Source organism: Scylla paramamosain, chromosome 4, assembly GCF_035594125.1.
Source record: "Scylla paramamosain isolate STU-SP2022 chromosome 4, ASM3559412v1, whole genome shotgun sequence".
NCBI lineage: Eukaryota > Metazoa > Arthropoda > Malacostraca > Decapoda > Portunidae > Scylla > Scylla paramamosain.
The window spans coordinates 20,434,527-20,444,724 of record NC_087154.1 but is presented as its reverse complement, the minus strand read 5'-3'; the positions used below and the strand labels follow the sequence as shown (position 1 = coordinate 20,444,724).

The 10,198-nt window shown below is 36.8% G+C and overlaps 1 protein-coding gene across 1 annotated transcript; it reads right to left on the bottom strand.

The window, feature by feature from the left end:
• Positions 1-2,275: 2,275 nt before the first annotated feature.
• Positions 2,276-8,259, bottom strand: LOC135100142 (SET and MYND domain-containing protein 4-like). The gene is made up of 4 exons (XM_064003107.1): positions 8,187-8,259; positions 6,979-7,689; positions 6,703-6,827; positions 2,276-3,335 (listed from the first exon to the last, which is right to left on the bottom strand). The coding sequence occupies exons 1-4, from the start codon at positions 8,257-8,259 to the stop codon at positions 2,679-2,681; spliced, it is 1,566 nt and encodes a 521-aa protein (XP_063859177.1). The 3' UTR covers positions 2,276-2,678.
• Between the last annotated feature and the right edge of the window lie 1,939 nt (positions 8,260-10,198).

Below are 10,198 nucleotides of genomic sequence, written 5' to 3'. Positions count from 1 at the left end.
CCCTTCAGAAAGTAAATAGTTCACAAAAGGAAGCCACAGAATGCCTGACTTCTGATCTCTCTAAAATTTCTGATTGGGGCAGAGCAAACTTAGTATTGTTCAATGGCTCAAAAACTCAATTCCTCCATCTATCAGCTCAACACAACCTTCCAAACAACTACTATCCCCTCTTCTTCATTGACACTCAACTGTCCCCCTCTTCTACATTGAGTATCCTTAGTCTGTCCTTTACTTATAATCTAAGCTGGAAACTTCACATCTCATCTCTAGCTAAAACAGCTTCTGTGAAGTTTGGGGGTTCTGAGTCATCTCCATCAGTTTTTCTCCTCCCTCCAGCTGCTAACTCTGTACAGGGGCCTTATTTGTCCATGTATGGAGTATGCTTCACATGCAAGGGGGTGGGGGCATTTCCACTCATACTGTTCTTTTAGACAGAATGGAATCAAAAGCTTTTCATTTTATCAACTCCTCTCCTCTAACTGACTGTCTTCAGCCTCTTTCTCATTGCTGCAATGTTGCGTCTCTTGCTATCTTCTACCACTATTTTCATACTAACTGCTCTTCTGATCTTGCTAACTGCATGCCTCCTCTCCTCCTGTACCTTTGCTGCATAAGACTTTCTTCTTTCTCTCATCCCTGTTCTGTCCACCTCTCTGATGCAAGAATTAATCATTGTTCTCAGTCATTCATCCCTTTCTCTGGTAAACTCTGGAACTCCCTACCTGTTTCTATAGTTCCATCTTCCTATGACTTGAACTCTTTCAAAAGGGAGGTTTCAAGATACTTATCCTGTAATTTTTGACTACCGCTTTCGACTCTGTTCAGAGACCGGCACCTCAGTGGACTTTTTGTTTTATTGCAATTTTGTTGCCCTTGGCCGGTGCCTCTTCTACATAAAAAAAATAAATAAATAAAAATAAAAAAAATTCCAAAATTTGTACACTTTCTGGATGATTTATATAAAGATGAATATGCTGCAGGAACTTCACCCAGTGAGGAAGGAAAACAAGCCATGTGGTGATGGTGGTGAGACAACTGGTGCAAATTGTCTACTGGGATTGGCATCTCAGTGGGCATTTTTTTTAATTTTTTTTATTAGATGTTTGTCGTCCTTGGCCAGTGTTCCTCCTACATAACAAAAATAATAAAATAAAAAAAAAATTCTAAAGGCTTTCCAAGTACATGTTTACAAATACACTATACTATAGGCAAACTTTCCCATATTTTCCTCAGCAAATCATTTTTTATACTTTTTTCTTTTTCTTTTTTTTCTTTTTGACATTATGTGTATTACTTAATAGGTATGTGTTTGCTTGTTGTTGTCTGTGCATAATGGTACTATTGGTTCTCCTCACTTCCAGCTATTTGGCATGTCTCCCCCTAATTACTAACTGCTCTAACACATTTGTTCTTGCTTTACATCCACCTCCAAACATTATACTAGCTAAAAATTGCTAGATTTATTCTATTTATTACCTTTTTCTCCTTTGTTGATGCTTATAAAGATTTAATTGCTTTTCATGTTATGAACTGCTGCATATTGCAGTGAAAGAGTTTAAATGGAGATCACAGCACACCTGTCACATTTGAATATGCAGCTACAATCGACAATATAGGTGGGGTATGAACAGTCTCTTCCACTTCCATGTTCATCACTTAGCATTGCCAATGTGTGAATTGTCTGCTGTGAACCACCAGACCTGCTTTGATTCATATCTGAGACACATCAGTCAGTACAAGTAAGCGAGGTTGATGGAGGGATTGCTGGAATGTATTTCAGATATGAGTCGAAGCAGGTAGTTCAGAGAAAGAGATTCACACACTGGCAATGCTAAATGATGAACACAGAAGTGGAGGAGACTGAATATAAGTCAAATATTGAGAGGGAGAATAACTTTACACTAAGTTACAACACACTTCAGTGTAAGTTCCTGGACCAAATTCACAAGCTAGCACAGTGAACAGCTACAGGATAAGTTTAAGTGCATGGCTTAGAGACCGTTAAATATTTTACAGTTCTAGCGATCCAACAGGACTTTGAACAATTAACCTTTTCAGTGCTTAATGTATCAATTCACACCACTAAAAGCATTGTGCAAAATCTTTACAAGTATCTACAAGAAAGAGAAGTGATTAAAATAGAATACCTAGTGGATTTTCCAATGGTAGTATAATGTTGAGAGATTGCTGAAGAATAAATGTTACAGAATAGTTTGTAATGTTAAATGGCAATGAAAAACTCAAAGTATGCAAGAAGGTATATAAAAAGATTATATAGCAAGAAATATTTTACTCATGTTTAAACTTAAACTTAATAGCACCAGTTTTTTTTAAATACTTTTATGGCACCTCATTATATATAAATGTGCAACATTCACAAAAATCTTTAAAAAATCCTTGGAAAATCTAGGAATAAAACAGAGTAACTCAAAATAATTCTGTGACTTCCCTTAAGAACAAGAAATAGAAATGTTCAAAAGAAAGTAATGGTTCACAGCAAACATTTTAAAGCTTGATGAGAAAAGAAATGCATTATAATTCAGATGGCATTTGAAGTCATGCTTGTGCTAATCAGTGTAAAATAATTAATTTTCAATAGAATGAAAGAATACATTCTTAGTTTAAGATATGGCAGTGCCTCATGTGCACCTGCATCCTTAATATTGTTTACAACTTTTTCAAGGACTCACCAAGCAGGAAGAAGCTTGGCGATCAAAACAATGTTTAAGGGTTTCCTGAGCTTCAAAGTACAGTTTGCATGGTTGTTGAACATACCTGTCAATGAATTCTATAAATTCACAAAGTTTATTGATATTTTCTGAGGAATTATTCCCAGCTATCACACCCTTATATGCAAGATCAAATTCTCCTTTAATCCTTTTCAATTGAACTATCACCTCCGTCCAGTTGTAGGTAACAACATTGAACTTTTCACTCCGAGAAGTTTTAGAGTAGTCTAAGTTACACTTAGGACATTTTCCCCCAATGAGGTCAATGGAATTATTACAACTGACACATTTCAGCATACATTCCTCTTGAAGACCACAATAAGTGGGCCAGTGGTGTCGACATGGCTCACAAGCACATTTAAAATAATACTGCTGTAGAAGAGATGCAATCCTACTCTCTTCTTTCTGAACACAATAGTGTTCCCCATAGCTGTCTGTTACTTCTGTCCCTGCTGGAATAAACCTTACAGCTTTCAGTACCTCAGTAGCTCCAAAGGTGAACCGAGCAGCTGCTGGATTGCATGAGTGGTTGGTAAGACTCATTACCCCATATGCTCCACAGCCAATTTCTGAAGTTACACTCTGCTGGTAGTTGTTAATGTTGATCTGTCAGAAAAAAAACAGCACCTCATTACATAATACTTCTGCAGTGCTAACTTCACTCACAAAGTTGACATGGTTTGGCCAAAACCTTTGTTATATCAACAGGTGTTCATGTATCAATGTCAATGTATCATGTATCAATGTCAATGTCATGTATCAATGTCAATAGGTGTTCATGTATCAAAACACAAGTTAGATACCATATGAAGCATTGGTGTACTACACATATAAAAGAAAGAGATTGATTGCAATTACAGAGATGATGTAGGCAATAACTCCATTCAGTCTAGATAACCAAGTTCAATGCCTATTCCTAAACACTTCCTTGAAAGAGAGGCTACAACAGGAAAATCTACGAGTATATGCACATATTCATGCATATTATTTTTTCTCTCTCTCTCTCTCTCTCTCTCTCTCTCTCTCTCTCTCTCTCTCTCTCTCTCTCTCTCTCTCTCTCTCTCTCTCTCTCTCTCTCTCTCTCTCTCTCATAGTACAAAACTCTATCCTCCCATCTTGCAAGAGAATGTCCTTTCATGTTCCCAACATCTACTCTACTTAAATTAGGACTGTACAGATATTTACAGACCTAATCACTGTAGGTATAGTAGAAGCTCATCCATGCACATACATAAAGGTATGATAATTTGTGGGTAAACACTACAAAATCAGTTGACTACCTCCATCAGTTATATTTCTTCCATTTTTGTTCCATGCCAAAATGATCAGTAAACAATGCTGATTAACAAAAATCATCTATTGCAAAGCTGATACACCAACAAATAAGATGAAAACACAGTGCATGAAGACATTTATAAAATATTAACAAAAATATTTCATCACACAAAGGAAGTGAACAAAACAAGACTTCTTTCAGCATGCAAGCTTCCTCTATGTACTGCCAAGATCACAACCTTATCAAGCATAAGAAAGAATGGCATGCCTTATGACTTTCATATATTATGTCCCAGATCATCTCAAGACAAGAAACACAAAACAATCATCACAAGAGTGTTAGCATGATAAATTATCATGATAATTTATTGCGATAACGATATAGAGTCATCAGTTATCCAATAATTCTTTTTCCTGCATAACTGATTCATCAGTATCGCCAATACTTTTGGTTCCAAACCAGCGATAATTTTGATAATTTTAAAAACGAACATGAGCTTGTTGAAGTTTTAAACTTTCAAAATCAAACATAGTTATTTTACTTAAAACAGTACTTTTTTATTAGTGAAGAGACAGGATAAACACTGAAATTGAGGTTTTTTTCTAAGATTTTTCAGAGATTTCTAAGATAAAGATAGAAAATAAAGCTTTGGATTTATATTTTTTTTATTTGAAATATGTATCAATATAGTTATCGCTAGTACCAGAATCTTGGACTTATCAATTTATTGGTTATCAATTATCAGGTGATAAATTTATCACCAGTTATCAATCACTGCTTATCACTGATACGGTTATTGTTATTGATTTTCCAGTTCTCATAAATTTTTCTGTTAACGAGGCCAGCTATGACCACCACCATAGACATGCTACTAACAGGAGGATTCTTACAATCACAAACATTCATCTTGCACAAGCATGGACTTTGAAATAAACAGTGAAGTGTGCTTTTCTAAATAAAACGTGACCTACAAATTTCATTATAGAATGCAATGTTAATTATGCCTTTTATTCACTTTGAATTTCACCAAACACTTGGTTAGCAAAATGCCTGTTCTCAAAAAGAAAGTTAATTTGCTTATATATATATATATATATATATATATATATATATATATATATATATATATATATATATATATATATATATATATATATATATATATATATATATATATATATATATATATATTATCTCAAGTCCTTATAACAACTCCATGCATTTTTGTATGAACATTACTTACCCTGAATTCAGTGACAGAATGAGCATTACAAGGCAAGTTCATCATGTGTATGAAGAGGGTAGAGCCAACAAGAACGATGTCCCCCACACTGGGGGTGAAGGCCACCCCTGCAGCATCTACAAAGAACCTGGAGCTCTGTTCAAGCAGCTTTACTAAAACAAAAGCCATGGCACATCTCTTGAAGAGATCACTTACTGACCTGGACTGCTTATTACCAACCAGGTGATAAATTGTTCTGTAATCTGAGGACATGTACTTCCCTGCACCATCAAAACCCAGGCTTGCAGGAGGCTTTTCTGCAGATTCAGTAAAATAAACAGGCACAACATTTTTCAGTTGGGTGAAAGTTGTCTGTGAGATAATTCTACATGCCAAAACAGAGTTCTTGCCTATGTCTAATGTAGCAAGAGATGTGAGAATGTCACACTCTGTCCCATGGTAGGAAGCAAGTGCCTGCATTCTACAAGCAGCACTACAAAATATTACCTGAAAGAAAAAAGGAAGATGATGCTCACCACTTCAGAGAATACCCTATATTATTCACCAAACAAATAATACTCCCACAGTTTCAAATACTCGTCCAACACCATCAACAATATACATGCATCTTTTTATATACACAAACTAGATTTTACCATAATACCATTCATCATGAAGAATGCAGCATGTAGCAAGAGAGGATGAAACTATGAAAAAAATGTATGTCACAATTTTTAAAAGCAATGTTGCATTCTAAAATATTTTGGGAAATTTATATCCATGTATATACTCCATTCAAAGATGCTATTATAAATTTCCTATTCAAACAAAAACACTCTTCCTAGGGACGAGAGAGAGAGAGAGAGAGAGAGAGAGAGAGAGAGAGAGAGAGAGAGAGAGAGAGAGAGAGAGAGAGCGAGAGAGAGAGAGAGAGAGAGAGAGAGAGAGAGAGAGAGAGAGAGAGAGAGAGAGAGAGAGAGAGAGAGAGAGAGAGAGAGAGAGAGAGAGAGAGAGAGAGAGAGAGAGAGAGAGAGAGAGAGAGAGAGAGAGAGAGAGAGAGAGAGAGAGAGAGAGAGAGAGAGAGAGAGAGAGAGAGAGAGAGAGAGAGAGAGAGAGAGAGAGAGAGAGAGAGAGAGAGAGAGAGAGAGAGAGAGAGAGAGAGAGAGAGAGAGAGAGATGAGAGAGAGAGAGAGAGAGAGAGAGATACTGTAGAGACCCCTAGGAACTTTCTTTTACTTCAAGTTGTGAGTCCCAAGGTATTGCATCACTCTTGGGCGTCCCTTCCAACATATACTTCATTCTGTCTAAATACTTGTACATGGCCTCCCACTCACTCCTTGTAAAACCCTAGTTATCTACAATGGACTGAAAATCAAGATACTACTGTCAGTGATTCCTCAAGACCCTGCACACATTTGTAACATATTCTCTTGCTATTTGATGCCTGAATAGATACACTGGTAAGGGGTCCTCACTTTGGAGCAGATGGGACAGGGTAGAGGAGTGAGGCAACGAGCAAGACATTCAGTGCAGTGGTTGTGGAGAGAGGAATCCAGATGCACCACCTTGCTGTAGGCATCTTCCACTGCTATCACATCCCCTGAAGCCATATAGAAATCAACAATAATTACTATTCATGTAATTACACCATCGAAAAATAAATAAAATGTCAGTTAAATGTACAAAGTATATCAAGAACACTACTTCTTAAACATGTTAACAGAAGTCAATAAACGTACTCAGTGACTAACCAGGTTTGATATCTTTGTTGGCAACCAGGTATCTCCCTTGAGTGGAGGAGAATGCCAAATCCACAGATCTGCTTAATGATGGAATGGTAGGGTTGCACTTAGCTAGCTTGGGTGGACTTGGGTTCTCAAAGGAAAATAACAACTTGTATTTGGTATTAGGGTGAATGTCAATGAATTTCTTATCCAGTTGTGAAAGTGATTGTAAATTTGCTCTGGATGATTTAATCTTCTCTTCATCTAGCGCCAAGGCATCAAGAGCTTGAAGTGAAGTCTCAATCAAGGACTTTGCTTCATTTATCCTCTGTAATGCTATAAGACATTTAGCTTTCCTCTCTGCTAGTTTGCTATGGAGGATTGTTGGGTAGCCATGGAGGAGAGCATAATCAATATCACAAATGCACTTTTCATACTGTCCTAATTCATACAGCACAGCTGATCTGTTGGCATAACCCAGTGCCAAGGCTTTGTAACCTTCCTCCTTATTAGTACAACAGCTTGTGCTCTGACCTTCACTAACAACATCCTCCTGCCTTTCATTACTGGTTGTGCTGATTTTCCCATTTGAGCATTTTTCAATTTTAATCTCTGGGTGTGGTGCAAACACTATGCTTTGGTTGTATAACTCCAGTGCTTTATCTAATAACTTCTTCTGGTAACACTTGTTGCCCTCAGCTCTAAGTTTTTTCAGCTTTAGTTTCAGACTTTTCTGCCCTTATTATCCTTGGGGTGAGTAACTGGTGGGCCTCCTCCAGACCCCAAAGGAAAGAGAACATGTCATCAACATTATGTGCTGGACTGAAGTGTCCACTCACATATGCCACTTTGTCTTTATTTTTAAGTTCACTTAGTAAGTTTGCAAAAAGGTCTTGAAAACTTGGCCCTTCCACCATGGTGATAGTAAATTCAGACGTGCTAGATATGATCTGAAAAAAAAAAAAAAGGAAATATCAATAAATAACTCTTGTAATCAGCTATGACAGGCAGCACTCTGTTAACTAATGCCACTACTAACAAGTTTTGTTATCTGGTGACATCTGAACTTACTAATTTCCCTTGGGGGCATAGAAAATTGCACTTATGAAGCATGAAAACTACTGAGAAATACATAACCATACACATTTGAATACTCATACTGATGAGATCTACATAATGCAATTTATACAAATGTTCTGTCAAAAATTAGTTCACAATGGTAACAAGTGAAGTACCTTCACCCTCTTGATACTCTACTGGATAATTAATCTCATCTAACCTCACACTAACAGGGGCATCTGGTCCCATTCCACTTTCATATGATAAGTAACATCAACATATTAAATTCCTTAGTTATAATAGGGTATGAACAGAACTCAACAATATTATCACAGTCCAGCAATCAGTCATTTCCTGTCATGCTCACTTTGGAACATCATGGAAACACTGAGGAATTGATCTAAAAGCAGGAGGGGCTTTCATCATAGAGTGAACCTGTCAGGACACTCATGGAAATGCAAGTCCAGCATTCTACCAGTTAAGTTATATAAATGATAACCTAAAAGTGTATTTTTGGTCAGCTTTGATAGTCTTGTCAATACATTACCATCCTGTCTGAGAACCAATTTCTAATCTCTTTTTACATACAACTTCATCAAGTTTGAGCCAGTTACTACTAGTCCTGTCATCTCATGTTGCTGAAATGCCTCAACCATCCTATCTATCAGACATGATAAGGCACTGAGGGGCAGTTATAAGCTTGTCATTGTTAAAGCTACTGCAGATAACGATATTTAACTCAGAAACTGCAAAAAAACAGGTTGCTATATCCTACCACCACCATTGCACACATAAATTACACATTTCATGCAATAAAAGAAACAATTATGATATCAGTTCAGAACACATTACCAGTCAGAGAACTTTTCAGGAAAAAAAGTTTAGTCTCGAAGTCGGGGTTTTCTGAAATTTTAGATAAGCAGAATGTGATTTTCTGAACATTCTTGCAATGACAGATCATCTACTGATGCACGTAGTTATGTGACTCTTCCTACTGCAGCAAGAAAAGGCAAAACCATAACGAAGTTCTGTAAAAATACTTAAAAACACATGTTTAGAAAGAGGGAGGCAAACCCCGTCCTCCTCCTTTGTAACTAGCATTAATGTATACAATAACTGTATCACGTCGAATAAACCCTCGGGACACTCATAACAATACTCACGTAAGCTCTCCTCTTATTTCTCCTTTTAATCTCCACTCAACTGCCCCTTTACAGGCCCTGCTATTCTTGTCTCCCGTCTGCTCTCCACTTATTTCCGTGTTTTCCCTCACCGTGTTTACCTTGCGCGCACACCTTGGCACTCAGAAACCGCGCTGCGCTGCCCTGTAACTTGAGCAGAAGTGTTTTTTTTTTTTCTTTTCTTTTTCTGTTAGAGGGGGTACTGGCCAAAGGCAACAAAAAAGGAAGAATTGATAGATGGAGGAATTGCGTTTTTGAGGCACTGAACTAGAATAAGAGCATAAGAATATGATAAAATAAAAGGAAGGCTGCAAGAAAACGTCAGTCCTACATGTGGCAGTCCCTGCATGAAATATACCTACACCTATTTCAACCTACCATCATCCTTCTTCTTTTAAAGACATAACCTTCTTTTAAATAACATAACTTGATTACATTATATTGATTACATTCATCTACGGTCTATCACTAATTTTATTGTCTAACTTCATCAAGCTATTGTTTTTATCTTATTCTGATTACTGACCGTGAAAAGGAATTGGATTCCTTTTTTTTTTTTTTTTTTAAGTCTACAGTACAACAAGTATAGGTGATTGAAACTTGTTCTAAACATCTCAGTTCGACCTTGCAATAACTGTCATCATCATATGAATATACGTGCATATTAATGAGACTTGGTAAAAATATATACCAACCATTCTGTATGACTTCTTATGGATATATTGAGTTGACAGATAGATCGGTAAATGTCCACTGGCGATGCAAAAATATTATTTCTGAGCAAAATCATGTTTGTTTCTTTTTTCCCGCCAGTTATGATGCTTGCAGTCTAAAATGTCAGCAAATGTAACAAACGTCAGTAAAATGAACAGACGGGATCTTTTCGTAGCAAGAATTTGCAATAAAGGAAATCTATACATTAACATGACACATTGAAGCTATCCCTCCTGTTTTGGAGAGACGAGCGAGGGCAGTAGAGGAAAAAGAGAAAATATTTTTCCCATAAT

Excerpts from the sequence above, each read along its gene's own strand:
- LOC135100142 (XM_064003107.1), bottom strand. The coding sequence starts at position 8,259 with ATGGGACCAGATGCCCCTGTTAGTGTGAGGTTAGATGAGATTAATTAT. Across the intron at positions 7,690-8,186 it reads AGAGTATCAAGAGGGTGAAG|GGCAGAAAAGTCTGAAACTA; the intron begins GTACTTCACTTG and ends AAGGATAATAAG. Across the intron at positions 6,828-6,978 it reads CAACAAAGATATCAAACCTG|GGGATGTGATAGCAGTGGAA; the intron begins GTTAGTCACTGA and ends ATATGGCTTCAG.